Raw genomic sequence first — 16,564 nt, 5'->3', positions numbered from 1 at the left:
TTCTCATATTGCATTAAGGCTTTTATTGCATTCTAACTTATGAAAGTTTGTTAACATTGTTTAGGCTATAATTTTGTTTTCAGAATGTGCTTTGCCAAGAAAATATGAAACTACACCCACAAAACTGACCCATGCTTTTCAACATCAGCCATTGTGGTTTGAAAGTGTTCATCTTTTATTAAATTCCTTATGTCAGACTCCACAAATGCAACTTCTTTCACCTTGGCACAGGATAGCTTGTTAATGCCTATCATATCTCCTAGAAATATATGAAAAATAACATTATGGTGAATGTTGCACAAAAACTATTCTTGATGAGTTGGATGACTTTTTCATATTCTGTGATAACAAATAATGACCATTACTTTGCAAACCACACAGAACTGATGCTGAACAGTATAATTGTAATTATGTAAAAAATAGGAAACAGCTTTACGTTAGAATAAATCTAAAGTTTACTCCATCAATGACTATTAGTCACATCAATGAAATACAGGATGGTACACAAAAAAGTGTTCTGATCTATACTTAATGGAAACATAGAACAATATGGTAATAAACACAGAAGCCAACTGCTGGTATTGCATCATAGATGATATTGAAAGTAGTTACCTATTGCATCTATCTGTACATAGCTGCACACATAATCATGTTTTCCTAGACACAATACATACAAGAACACTCCTCATAACATGGCAATGTCAATTGCAGCAATTTCATGGCTGATGTTGTCCCTCAGCCTTAATTAGGTTTGTATTGTGTATGGATTTGCACAGTATAGGACACCAACTGTTCACTCAACTGATGTGATTTACTCATTCCATGCAATATGCTAGTCCTGGAGACTCAGACATGGGCTACTTTGTTGTGCACCATCCTGAAAATCATAAAAACAAACATGTTATTTTAACTTTCCAATTAAAGCAAGATTAAATTTGTCTTATTTACATAGAGTAGAAGAAACATACAATTCTCATATTGAGAACTTTAATAGCAAAGCATTTATTATGTAAATCAATCAGTTTGTGTTGGAAAGAGAAGGATTGAACAAATATATTTTAAGAACCATTATACAATAATATAATTTACAACCAATATTAGAAAAGTAAGTTAGTATTGTTTTGCTTCATTTTGTGGTTATATAATTAAAAATAATTTAATGGGACAATTCCAGACAAATTGAAGATAATTAAATGTAATGAATATCTTTATTTTTAAATTTGTGTTATTGAACGTGAATAGAACCATATGCTTGAATGTTTTTAATTAATAATATCAAAAAGTTATATATGAAAAGAATGTTTATTTAAATTCTGATATCAACTTGAAAGAAGTGAGCTTGCATTTTCTGATATATTAACTTCATTAGCCAAGACAATGTTCATTTGTATCTATTATCTATTGTTGCTGCAACTAACAACATAAGAGTATTAAGTACTGTGATATTCAGCCAAACAGCATTAATCTTATTAATTACATAATATTCCATAAAATGTGAACTTTGTCAGTAGTAAAAATTATTTTATATAGTTTCATTACTGTTCTATAATGATTTTAATTGAACTTTGTATTCTCATTTACTAATGGAAAGTTTACAACTACATAATCTGCAGTCTCCAGGGCTTTGGCAACAGAATTTTATTTTCCTATTTTGTTTTGTACCACATGCAAACCTAATTAAGGCTGATAATCATGGCAAAAACAGTCAAACTAAACGTGACCAGTGAAAAGATGAGAATAAACTATTTATTACTAGCTTGCACATCTTTAGGTGTATTTCTTTAGTACCTATCATACTGAGTATGTTGATACTCAGCAGACTTAAAACCTGCAACTCTGAGGAAAAAATGTATGCCTGCTGGAAGTTTACAAAATTCCATTTGATCCCTCACCTAGAAAAAGTTGCTCATCAATTCCAGAATTTGAGGTCATAAGATTAAAGTTATTTATTTAAAAAGTTAGAATTATTAATGGTATATTTATTAGATCAAATAATCTACTCAGGACTTCTCAAAACAAAAACAAAAATTGGCTTAATTCAGAGCACTCATATGCAAAGAACATAACCAACAATCAAGTGCTTTTGGGGTACAATTTCATCAATGTCCTGCACTTGCAAAAATTCATTATTTAAATGGACATAAAAATATCTTTTTTTAACATTCTCTCATCAAATGGTTTGAGATGTGCAAACGTTCTAAAGTGAAAATGGTTGAGCAGAGCATTATGAATGTCCTGAAAAAAATGTAAATATAAAAAAGTGTTGATGTTTGAATGTTTCATTTAATGAAATGTTGTAAGTATAGGACTCTAATGATGGAGCATGGCTATTAAAGTGCTTGGTTGTTGGTTTTTTTTTTATCTATTAGTTATATGTATGTTAAATATCAGTTCTAATTGTCATTAAACAGTTGTTTATGCTTTTATATATATATTTCTTGAGTTTGGATTTCTGTTGCAGAAGCAATAGCAATCCAAACTCAAATCTTTTAATTAAAAGCAAAATTTACAGTGCAAATGTTTTTGAATGCTTATAGCAGTAATCATTGTAGTTTCAAAGAATTTATGATAAAATGCCTGGGTTTAATCATTAAAATTCTTTTTCAATTTAGTTTTTCTAACAAAATGGAAAAAGAATTTAGTTTAGTTTTCTCCTGTGTAAAAGTATTTACAAAAATTGAATATTAGAAATAAAATTAACCATATTAAATGGAAGCATGTAGGCTGCATTGTAGTTAAATATATATATTTAAAAACTAAAGCCTTATTTTTGTTGTTTATTCTGCTAATTACAGTATAAGGTATATGATAAAGTAACTAATACATAATTAAAAGGTGTGACTTATCAAATTTACAATTATACCTTCAGAGAGAAATGTATTAGTCAAAGAGATCCAGATAGTGGAAGATTTTTTATTAGGCTTACTGTGCCCAGGCCTAGAGGTGCAAAAGTTTTGAAGGTGAAAAAAGTCAATAATAAAATGTAACTTCAATATTACTTCAATGTAAAAATAATTTTACATCAAAGTAATTCTTAAAGGAATTAGCACAAATTAAAAACTTATGTAAGGACATAATAAGATGTATCAGTTGAATAGTATTAATATAGTATGTAAATATATTTTGCATGAACACAATGGTAGTAGTAATGATGAGTTTTCAATAGCAATGCCCTTTTTCCTTTCAGTATTTAAAAATCTGTAAAAATACAATTATTGCAGAATTAAAATTGTAAAATAGAATCATTCAGTGCAAAAGTAACATGACTAATAATCTTGTGGAGTGCCTGCATATTGTGGGCTTAAGCACACCATATTTGTAAATATGCCTCTGGTTCAGACATTGTTTAATTCATGATATTTGTTATAATTATATATAGCTTTAAAGAATTTCATCATGGGCACCGGGGTCACGGTACCTTCGTTCTAGGATTCTCTAGGCGTCCCAGCTGTCAGCTTCACTCGGAACACCCATTGTAACCTGGCCGAACTGGATATTTGGGGATTCCAGTCGTGTTTCCACTCCCACTGGGTCCTGGCCATGTTGGTCATCGGGGGACTCTTGTGTTGTGTTGTATTCCCCTGTATTATGGCTGAGTTGGCCATCTGGGGTTCTTTGCATTGTTGCTCCCCATTGTAACATGGCCAAGTTGGCTGTCAGGGGACTTTTGTGTTTATTTTTAGTTATTTGTTTTATTTTATTATTATTATTATTTTATTTTTTTTCTTGTGTGTAACTTTGTGCTTTTGTACTCCAGCACATTCCGGGTTGGTATTTTTAGCAGCTTGTGTCAGTTGCCCACGTGCATAGCTGTCAATTGCTCACGTTCCCTGTCTCCCTAGAGGCAGTACCATGTGTGGGCTTATTTTCTGTATGTATTTTGACCATACTGTTATCTGTGGGCTATGCCCCATGTGGTACTTAATAAGTGGAATATGACGGCACCATGGTTCCCACTTCACACTTTCCTATCATTCCTTACTTTTCTTCCCTCTTCTCACTTCCTCTAAAACTCTTCATCCTTCCTTTTCAAAGGCTATGCCGTAAGGTTCGGCCTTCNTATTTTTTTATTTTTTCGTGTGTAACTTTGTGCTTTTGTACTCCAGCACATTCCGGGTTGGTATTTTCAGCAGCTTGTGTCGGTTGCCCACGTGCATAGCTGTCAATTGCTCGCGTTCCCTGTCTCTCTAAAGGCAGTACCATGTGCGAGCTTATTTTCTGTATATATTTTGACCATACTGTTATCTGTAGGCAATGCCCCGTGTGTTGTAACTAAAGTATACTCAATAAATGGAACGCGGCGGCGCTATGGTTTCCACTTCACACTTTCCTATCATTCCTTATTTTTCTTCCCTGTTCTCACTTCCTCTAAAACTCTTCATTCTTTATTTTCAAAGGCTATGCCGTAAGGTTCGGCCTTCTAATACTTTTAAACATATCATATCATATAATCGGTTATCCGAAAAATCGTGTTCCCCGAACTACTCCAGTATCCAATTGATTCAGATAATCGATGCTTTACATTATATATGTTACCGCTAAAGCTCGAAATCCGTTAATGTGCACATTACCTAGCTAATCTGCACATTAACTAGGGTGATCTGTTAAAGTTGCTAAAATTGTTCTATTTCTNTATATACAAAATTTACAAAATTTTAAATATGTTATATATATATATAGTTATAATTATATATATATAATTGTAACACACATTTCGCATTAGATAATGTTTGGATCCAGTGGCACATTTAAAATAAAATTTGATAAAATTATACTTAAATGTTAAAATTAACAGAATAAATGGTAGAAATGTGATAAAATAACCAATATATACACTGGTCCTCCCATGTTTTTGAATAATTGAGATTGAGTGAACCTTGAATTTTCGACTTTTGAGTTCTATTTTCAATGTAAAATTTGTGATTCATTCCAAGATTCTCTCAATGGTGGCCAAATTATTTTATTGGTTCTTCTAGATCCTTATTGGGCTCCCATATACTTATAGATTTTTTTTTTATAAACTAAGGATAACCAAATGTGTTGAATTTCCTATCTGTTCATTGATAATCATATACTGCAGTTTTTAAACTTATAGATATTATTAATTTATTAAAAGAATACATTTTAAATTTAATTGAGGATCATTGATTATGTTTATAACTAAGCGAATATTTACTACAATAGTGTAAATTTTAGTGTGTGCTCTTATGTTCTATGCACCTTTTAAAACTTTTATGCAGTGGAAGTTTCCAATCTATTACAATAAATGATGGACTAAGTTTAAAGTATATTATTTTTCTTATTGTGTGATAAATATCAATTGCACTACTTTATTTCTACCATATGAATTTTTTAGCATGTTTATCTTAATTTTATTATATTGTTATATACTGTATTATGTCAGGATGATGTCAGATTCAAAAATATATTTCATTAAAATATGCATGTAAATGTATACTACTTCATTTCTACAATTTCTTAATTCAAAATAGATTTTATTATATGTTCACTAAAGAAATATTCTAAATATATTGCAAAAGCTCAATATAATGAACCAGCATAGGACTGAAGAAATTGGTCTATTATAATAAGTCTGTTTTATCATGATTACTCATTATTACAGACTCTTCCATTATATCAAAGTCCATTACTATATAGTAGAATCATGTTAGAGCAGATCTTGATAACACACCTGGAGAAAATATCTGCAGTTTGCCAATGTTCATGGAAATACTGACATTTCCATATTCTTGATACTGGATGCTAGCTATTTTGTCATTATCAGTACTATTTTCTAAGAAGGCTTTTGTGAATTGCATCTACAATAAATTATTCAATTGTCATTTGTAATGAATCTAATGATATTGTTAGCATATGATGTTATTAATTAATGACATCTTTATGAATCTAGCCCTCGATCTAATGGAAAAATTACAGAAAAGTAAAATATTATTTTAATTTTTATATTAATTATAAATAAAGAGACTATATAGAAAATAAGCTTGCAATGTGAAGATATAACAAAATTACAACATTTTACTTTTATTGTAAATTATTATGCTAACTTATTCTAGTTATGACTCCAATATGTATATGAATGTTTGGTAACATTTGATGCTGTAATATTTAAAGACTGTGAATTGGCTCAGTCTTTAAATAATACAATATACAGTATAATACAGTTATAATACAGAGTCAATAAAGTCTTTAAATGTTACAGCATCAAATGTTATAAAATGATTACTATACTGGCCCACTAATGGCTAAGTGGATAAAATCAACACTGGTAATTGGTTAGTTTGCTAACAGTAAAGTTTTCAAATTTGTAACACCTAAATAGGGGCCAATTTCCCATAGAAAGGACTTTCTATAGAAAATTGGCATCCTCCCTGGCAATTGCCCATGTGCTGCATTGCATAAACAAATAAATGAAACTGTAACTACACTATATATGATTCACTGTAATACAAGGGCAGGCTGAAAAGTAATGTACACATGCTTGTAGAGCACAAACGAAATGATTTTCAGAAGCATGCCAGGTGGCATATGGAAGTAACATTCCCCCTCTATGTGCATGTGCAGTTTGAGGTTGTTATGTTCATTCAGTATATTTTGAGAAGCGGAAATATGGAGACATGTTCTGGTGCTATGTCAACGCAAGTTAAATAGCGTGCTGTTATCGAATTTTTAACTGCTGAAAAAATTACGTTTAAAGGCTGTTTATGGTGACGATGCTGTTGATAGCTCTATTGTAAATTGGATAATAAAATTTTGTGGTTGCGAGCCTGGAAAAGCCATAATTAATGATGAAACACCCAGCGGAAGTTAGATCACTGCCACAGACAATTACCATTGCACCTTGTTGCAATGTTTAATTCTTCTCAGTACATACAGACTCTAAAACACCTCTGACGTTGAGTTTGACATGTTAAAGGCAGCCTGGCACCAATAATCTTGCAACATGACAATGCTCGTCCACACATCTTGCATGCAACTGGAGAGGCTCTGCGAAACCTGAAGTTTGAACCAATTCTACACCCTCCTTATTCCCCCGATCTTGCGCCTTGTGATTTTTATTTGTTTCTTCTACTTAAGAGAGACCTCAAGGGTAATCATTTCACCTCAGACGATGAGGTGAAGACAACTGTCAAGTCCTGGATTCGAGAAAAGTCAGAAGAATTTTTCAGTGACGGAATGAAAAAACTTGTTACACATTGGGAGAAATGTGTTAGTCATCATTAAGGCTATGTTGAAAAATAAATATATGATTTTGAAGCTCAAGAATTGTTCTTTAATGTACTTTTTGCCCGATTTTTGCTATTTTTTTTTGTTCATGTTCTACAAGCATGTGTGCATTACTTTTCAGCCTACCCTCGTAATAACTGACTCCAATTAATATTATATTTATGAAAAACTCAACAATGATAAGTATGCCTGTTGTTTTCATTAACCCTTTCAGGTCCAAATTAAGTATTGCACTGAAACATTTATTTAATGTAAATATTTATAAGTAACATGCTTTCAAACAAAAACAAATTTTTAAGAAAATATAATTTACATAAATAGTAATTAAATGGGATTTTCTGGTTCCATCAAGCTTCTTTGCCATATTGATTAAATATAGTGAAACTCAATAAAAAAAAAAAATTATTGCAGCACAGTGTTGCATTGCATATACTACATTTTCTATGTGGGGGTGATTCAGTTTTTTTAATTGAATACCATTAACAATATTAGAGAGGTTGCAGCCGACGTTTTCATCGCAAAAACATGTACGTCGGACGTTCAGCACCGCCTTCCTGTAAACCTAGAAGTTTGACAGTGGCATTTGGAACGTCAGTAGAATCATGCTCGATGTACAAAACGCCATTGTCAAACTTCTAGGCTTACAGGAAGGTGGCGCTGAACGTCCGATGTACACATTTTCACGATGGAAACGTCAGCCACAACCTCTCTGTTGTCATAAATTTTAAAATTTTGCCAATGCACTTCTAAATTGTCATTTGTCACTGTTGATTTTTTTCTTTTCAATGGTGTGTATATTTTTTCTTCTGTTTTTCTTTAAATTAGTCTTTTCTAGAGTACTTAGTTTTTGAGTTGCATCTCTTGAACTGGGGGAAACCATTTTCTTTCTTTTACTCTCTCAACATATGTAATTTACAATAATTATTTCATACTTGACAAGAACAGTTGATACTATCATTTTGAATAAAACCCTTTTTACAGATTTGTGTATAAAAATTTGTCAGCAACATCCTAATGGGACTGTTAAATCCAAAAATAAACATTGGCATTTTCAGTAAATAAATCAGTTGAAAGAATATTTAATATTCTAAAAGTTTACTTATATCAGAAAAATACAAAATAAAAATAAAAATATAAATGTGATTCCACTTTTAAGAAAAATATGACAAGAAATTAAATGTAAAATAAATATTCTTGGTTGCAAAGGAAGCAATTAATAACCGCTCCGATTAATATACTTCTTTTCATACTTATAAATTAAAAATAGNCAAAAGCTGATATGTATAACAACTTCAGCCAGATTTCTTAAAAATAATTTGTGAGATAATTTACAAATATTGGATAATAGAACAGAAATTAAAAAAAAAATAATGTGTTATGTTATAAAAAATATATAGAAAAACTATTTTAAAATTATAATATTTAATAGATATTATTTATAGAAATTTTCTTTTTAACTGTTAACAAGTTAAACAAAATTTTGAAGCTTTTATTCAAGATAGTTAACATTTTACTTCATGTATTTATATCATTATTCAGAGAGAGATTGTGAATTAAACAGGAATCTTTGAATGAATTTTTATGGTGGTTCTAAAATTTAAATAAATTCAGAAAATATTACATTCAGATGCTTAACATGTCAAAAAATTTTATTAATTTCTACAATACAATATATGCATTTCCTCCTTTTTTTAATTTATAATTTTTTTTCCTGCTTACAAGTCAAATATTGCCTTTAATTTGATATGTTTTTTTATTTTAAATATTTTTGTATCCAAGTGATCAAAATTTGATATAGATATTTCAGTTTCAAATACTAAAAACTGATGAAGTCAATTTTATAAATATATTTATAATAAACTCATATTTGGAATTCTTACATTCGGACTATGAACTCTAAAATTTTGCAAAATTAAATTTTATGAAAGTTGGTCTACATTATATTTCACAAACAATAAACATGTGTTACAAACATGTTTAAAACACATGTACATCATACCACCTACTGAACATCATAAATTTTTTTTGTAATAATGTTGTAAGTTAGATCAATATTTATAATTTCTGTTGCTTAAAAAACGTATATCTCAAGTACGTTAGATTTATTAAATATTATGGATGATTTTTTATATCAATTTTTTTTTAAGATTTGTAAACAGTTGTTTGTCATAAAGTCACGATTAACAGGTGACCGTTCTGAAGGAAAACAGCATAAATGTTTTAATGTTTTTCGTTAATAAATTTAAGAATTAAGGTAGACTAATTTGTGTCAGAGATTTGACAGAATTTTAATTTTTTGCTATTTTTAATTACGATTTTATCAAAATAGCGAGAGAAATGAACGGTAAGAGTTCAATGTTATATATTTATTTTGGTCAATTATTATGGATTTTTCTGGCAAAAAGAATCTAGTTGCGTTTCCGGGAAATTTACTGTGATTTCCAACGACAGAAATGTAGAGTTTGCGTGACGCAAATCAAGGAAACTTTTATTTATTTTTTTTAACATTTACTGTCAATCTACCGTCTCATTTAAACGGTTGAAGGTAATTCGTGTTATCTGTTGTCTATGGCCTGATATGACTTATGACGAATTTCTAAAACATGTAACACCGAAGTAATAATAATAATAATCTAGACGTTACCGAAAATAATTAAAGCGTATGTTCAACTGAGATCTCTCTAAATCTAGTATTTAATTTAGTTCGATGACATTTTACGAGCGTGGTGTGCTTTGTTACTCTCTCTAGACGGTCACATGCTAGTGATTACAAAACAATTCGACTCGTCATCGATTTGAAACTTGAAAAATGAAGGAAAATAAAAAAATTATCTTCAAATTATCGATAAATATTCTATCTATAAGTAAAATTTGTTTTGACTTGATAATCCCTATCGCTGGACTCTCCTACATTTTTACTGTAGATTTCTTTACGTACATTAATTGTACTGTACATACAGTACGGTACAATTTTTCTAGTTTGAATTTTATGACAAAACGCGTGAAAAAATTATTATTTTTTTAATTACCGGTGTTTAAATATCTAGTTATTTTGCGTTTAAATTTACGATGATCGGTTAAAATATTACTCAGATTTTTCTTAAAGATTTACAGGATTCATCTGTTCATTTATATGATTTTTTTCCTTAAATGTCGCATTTCATTATACTACCGTTAATACTTAAATACGTCTATTATTTTCCTTATATAAAATAGGAAAAATGGAGGAAGTTTGCATTCAAAATTATGGTTGAAAATATAATTTAATAAAATTGTCTAGACTTTAAAATATTTCCTTTTCGTCATTACGTAGTTATTATACGAAGCTTCTAAGAGTGGGCCAAGGTTGTCTGTCTTGGAACTTGTTCGTTACTTCAAGTTCAAAAAATAGTTGTTTTTTTGATAAAATTTGGAAGGTCAGTTTATAATTAACGCTTAACAATTCGACATATTTTAACACGATCGTGGCTAGCTATTGATGTTTACTGAATTTTAAAAATATTCAATGCATTTTTCGAAGTTTTATAAAATAAATAAAAAAAGGTCTCTAAAATGTTAAGATTGACAGTATCGTTTGTATATCCTGCTCATGCAGCATCCTTTCCGGAGAAGGGGGGTAATCATCATTTTGACCTACTTATTGTCACGTGTTTGACCAGTTGTGCTCTCCATCATGTGATCAACCTTGGGATTAACTTTATGATACAGTTCGACGCATCGTCCTCAACCTACGTAATTTACTCACTTAAAAAATGTTTTTAGTGCTTTCAAAATAAAAATATAGAAATAAATAAATAAATAAAACATAAAATAAATAAATAAAAACTATATAAATTCGTGAATATAATAATATAATTTTTTTTTGTTTTTAGAATTCTATTCGACATAATTTGTCGCTGAATAAATGTTTCCGTAAAGTTCCTCGTCCCAAAGATGATCCAGGAAAGGTGAGATTTTCAACAAAATATTGTCGATTTTCTTCCTGTTTTATTTGACGACGACACGAACGAATATTCCATTAAAAAAATTACAAAAAAAATACATATAGTTTTTTTTTCAGATCGATTCTTCTAAATCAAATTTGTAGCCAGTAAAAATAAAACATGTATATATAACGTTACAGTTATTTTTATAATTTAGTTATGTTGAACTCATAAATTTAATTTAAATTTGAAACGAATTAAATTTTGTATGTATATATTTTTTAATTAACATCTGGTCAGAATTTCTTTAATTATAAACGAAAGTTTAAGTAGTTAAATTGTTTGAGATGATAAATTGGTGTTAACGATTTTATAATTTTTTCAAATTATAAATATATTTTTTAGTACTTTTAACATTGAACTTAGAACTTTAAATTTGTAGTTGCCAGTGGCTGCTGCTGTTGCTGCTGCTTTCATACTGATAGATTATTTTTTTGTTATTGTTGTTTTACATGATGGGTTATTGAATTGTAAAGAATTAGAGAGAGGCATTGCATTAAAATATCACAAAATATGTTAATTAGGATCGTAAACGAAATATGAAAAGTATCTGCCCTAATTCACATACTATTAATGAATAACTAAAATTTATTACAAAATAGCAGTCATAATTTCAGTTTGAAAAGGTTGAAGAGATGATTTAAGAAATTTATCCACAAACTTTACACCCTTCTGAACATTTTCATGTTATAAAAATATAATTTAACCAAATATAGTGCAACATTCAAACTTTTACTATTATTTAACTATTATAATGGTTTTATTATATATATAAATTAAATTGAGTTTAAAAAATTGTTTTTTCTCTTGAATACACTTAATGCAAAAACTTTTGGATAGATTCTATATAACAGTTAAGCTTTAATAAAATGTTTTTTCCTTCTTATTTTTTTTACCTGTTTATTGTAAGAAAAGCAGAAAAATACTTTCATAATTCCAAAATTTTCCAAAGTTTTAGTTTTTAAATAAATTCTGTTTACGTACAAAAGTCACTTCTATTTATTTACAGGTATATTTATGATTTAATTAAATTGAATACCTTATAGATTAATAAAACTCTAATTTCATGTGGTTAACCTGCAGGTTAACCACATGAAATTAGAAAAACCACATGTATTTTAAAAGACAATTTGAAAACAGATACAGATCATATGATAAAGCAGTTCTACACTAATTTTAAATTACAATTATTAACTCATCAAGCAATTTTTCTTCTGTCTAAAATTATTAAGAGCATTTTTATAAAATGTGGAAAATTTATCGTGTACTGCAGACATTTTTCTGCCATTGTGATTTCTCTCAAAACTACCAAATATACATATATAAAAGTATATTCCACCTTTAGTTTTTTCCTATTTATTTTCTTATTCTTATTCTCCCATTTAATTCATGCTTTGATTGATATTACACTTGCCGTATTTTCGTCGAATGACCGGCATGCCGCATAAAATCGGGGGAGACTAACATGTTGGAAACCTCGGGTTACCGGCATGTCTTTTAAACTGTGACTAAAATATAAAATTAATCAGATCTAACAAAACTATTGTAGATCTAACAGTCTAACAATAGTTGTTAATTAAACGTTAAAGAAAACGTTCTTCCGAGTACAATAAAATAATAACATCGTAATTTGACTGACTTAAAATCAGGAAGAGTTTTCGTTTACAAGACAATAAAACAATTATTAACTTACTGGTGTTAGTCAATGGGCTACACTGACCATCTACCCTAACCTTAAAAATAACATCTTCCTCTCAAATTTCACACAAATCCGATGTTAATCGGTGTAAGCCGAGATAATTTACAGCAAGTTTCTTAGATTTAATATGTTTATTTTTATGTTTTTCAATCAAATAACAATAAAATACATGTTAAAAAAGCACTTTCGAAATTCCACGAATATTTTACGTCATTAGAAAGAAGACATAATGAAGAAATTAAACGTATAATCGAACTTTTTGATGTAATGCTGACAATTTCACAGTTTTAGAATAAAAACTCATTCGATTTTTTAATGCGCCCTATAGAGAGGGATATATAACCTCACTTAACCAGCGTGCCGGCTTTTACTATACGGAAATAGCGATGTTGCGGCCGAAGTTTTCATCTCTAAAACTTGAACGTCGAACGTCCAGCGCTGCTTACAAGATAGCGGCGCTCGACATTCACGTTTTAGAGATGAAAACTTCGGCCGCAACCTCGCTAATATCTGATTTCCTGGTCTTCCCTAATAGCAGTCATTCCACGAAAATACGGTAAAAGTTTTGCTGCATTTCGTGGGTTTTTATTTATTAATGTTTTTGACCATATTTTACTGTCCTTCTTCAGGTGGAACACAAATTTGAAAGTAAATTAAGAATGAATGCAATGGTAATTCAAATATAGCATTCTGGATGGAATACAAAACTTTTAGATGTAGAAAACTGGATGATTAAAAATAAAAAGTATTTAAATCAAAATACAAAGTAAAATACATAACAAAAAGACTATATATATAATAATAATAATAATACTGTAATAATAGTAATAATAATAATAATAAACAAAAATATAGAAAAAAATTAAATTGATATTATTATTAGACACTCCTATTTGAATTTATACCTTGAAAGCCAATAAATTTCCAGTAATTATCCACTAGTTACATAATGATATATCATTTCAGAGAACTTTGATGGTTAAGACATGATGCAATCATGTAATATATTTTTCTTTTCATTTCTATAAAATGAATTTTGATAATTAAAAATAATTATATACATTTAAAATATTATCCCTAACTTAGTTCAATGTTTTTGTTTTGTTTACATACAAATATATACATGTTTTGTTTTTCTGACAAATTGTGTATGAAATTGAAACTAAAGATGGTATTACAACATTAGTTTATTTGCTTTATTCAACTCTTTAGTGTAGAAATTTGTTTTATATTAAAATTACCGTCATATAAAATTTAAAACATTAAATAACATTTGAGATAAAGACAATATTAAAATAAATTTTATATAATGACTTCTAAAAAGCTAAAAAGTAAATAAGAGACTTCAACATCCAATTGGATGGTCTGACTATTACAATCCATCAAGTCTTTATCAAATATATCATTGATAGCCAAATTGCAACTCATAAATTGCATATGACTCTTCTAGATCTTTACTGTGACTCCTGGTTAAATTATATATACTGTATAATTCATACATGAATATAATTTATACAGTTTCAATAGAGAATGTGACATTCATATTTTTGATAGGCAATATATGGCTTCTGTTATGACAAGGTTTGGTCAGCCTTGATATATGGAAACACATTTTGAATCCATTTGAAAAGTGACACAAGTCAAAAATATAAAATTTTCAACACAAAGGAACAAGAATTGTGCACTTTAAAATGAACTATTTATGGTAATATTAAATATACATTAAGTTAGAGCTAATCACAAATTGTTTCAAGTTCTCTGAAAGTAATATATATATATATATTATTTTTTATGGTGTTATATTAAACCCTTAAAAATTTGATTAGTGTCATTTTTCCCATTTTCATTCTGTTCATTTTCTGATTTATGACATTCAAAGATAATAAAATGCAAAACAATAAATTTTATTTTTTTTTTATTTCAACATTTAACTTCTTTACAATTCTAATAGAATATATAGAATGTGTGTGCTTATTAAACCCTTTGCTCTTTAAACTTATTATCAGAACTCTAAGTTGTGCACAAAAATATGCATAATATTATAATAAAATAAAAACTAAACAAAGAAGCTTAAAAAAAACAATAATTCAAAAATATCAGAATAACTTTCCAAAATATTTTGAACGAATTAATTTTAAACAGTCCACTTTCTTCTTGTCTGTTGATAATTTTTTGAATATGCTTGCTGTAGGGCAATATTAGTGCTGGTTTTTCTCTTTTGGACTTCTATTTCTCTTCTGATTCTTTAATATAGTATTTGTTTCATTTAATTTTTTGTTTCTTGTCACAATAATAATGTGACAAGAAACAAAAATTTAAATGAAACAGGACTAGACTTTTTGGTTGGATTTTGATAAGGAATAACATGGTATGCTTATTATGTGCTCAGCTGTAATTACCCTGTATATCTGATACAAGAACACTATCATAAACCTAAATATGACAATTTTCTGCTCAAGTTAAAGTTATAATTGACACAAGATATAAAAATCAACAGAACTCAAAATATTTCATTTTTCCTGAAAAATTGCAATGCCACTCATCTGCAGTTGGCACATAACTGAAATGTGACATTGTTCTTGGCTCATTATTGAACATTATTTTAGTTGCCCATAACAATACTTGCAGACTCACGCAAAAATTATTTGAATTAATGTTGTGCCTCTTCTCTGATTGAAGACATATATGTAGAATATAATTAGCAGATAAAATGAAATTTGAAAAATTTCATTTTATCTGCTAATTATATTCTACATATTCTAATTCAGATAAAATGATATTTGAAAAATTTGACTTGTGTCACTTTTCTTGAGGTGGGTGATTTTTGTTTGAATGAGTTGGTTGCCAATGGACAAAATTTTTATCATATTATTTCATTTTATTTATCAAATATTAATAAAACATATAATAATTATTGAAAATATTAAACTTTAAAAAAATACTCCTTTCTGGAATATTTTTGTTTTGAAAGTTGTGATTGATTGTAACTTGAACCTTTCCATTAGGAAAATACAGTAATGAGAATAATGAGTTTCTGGAGATAGCTACAACTTTCCAATTATATTTTCATAATTATTGTAATTGATATTGAAAGTTTTTTTTCAATAAATAAAATAAAAATGGATGAATTAAGCATTAAAAAATCTGCTGTTATCAGCTGCCATCTTCTTTTACCAGTGTTTACTATTGTGACTGATTTGAAATTTTCTATGTGAAAATAAATTATTTTTCACATAGCAGGAGCAAAATGTCTATCTGAACTAAACTTATTGTTCCTTTACAGCAAATAAAAACCAAGCAATGAACTTTCAAATTCATGTCATTGGATATTATTCACATTAAAATTATTTTTTGAGTTTATTTTAACATTCATTATTATTACCTTTTTATTATTATTACTTCATAAACTATATAGAAATTATAACACCGTAATTGATAAAATTACCTAACTTCACTGCCTGTAACCGGTGTTCTTCTCCAATACGAAGGACTTTGCAAACGTTTTCGAACCTAATGTGGTTCTTCTTCAGGCGCTATGGAATTCTCTATATGAATTTGAATTTCCAGTCTAGAATTAACCGTTATTTTGGAAAATCTTTCTGGAACGTTGTCACGTGTTACCGATGGCGTCATTGTA

The 16,564-nt window shown here is 28.7% G+C and overlaps 1 protein-coding gene across 3 annotated transcripts in view; it reads left to right on the top strand.

Moving 5' to 3' along the window:
* Positions 1 to 16,564, top strand: part of LOC111618427 (forkhead box protein J3-like) — a 96,508-nt gene that overhangs the window by 27,045 nt on the left and 52,899 nt on the right. For all 3 annotated transcript variants that reach the window (XM_023359967.1, XM_023359969.1, XM_023359966.1), the window contains exon 2: positions 11,118 to 11,192. In XM_023359967.1, coding sequence (XP_023215735.1) covers positions 11,118 to 11,192 — 75 coding nt within the window. The remainder of the gene's footprint in view (positions 1 to 11,117; positions 11,193 to 16,564) is intronic.

The sequence above is a fragment of the Centruroides sculpturatus genome, unplaced genomic scaffold, assembly GCF_000671375.1.
Source record: "Centruroides sculpturatus isolate CEXI.00-Female unplaced genomic scaffold, Cexi_2.0 scaffold10, whole genome shotgun sequence".
NCBI classification, from domain to species: domain Eukaryota; kingdom Metazoa; phylum Arthropoda; class Arachnida; order Scorpiones; family Buthidae; genus Centruroides; species Centruroides sculpturatus.
The sequence above is the reverse complement of the archived record's forward strand: the minus strand, read 5'-3'. Positions and strand labels throughout refer to the sequence as shown.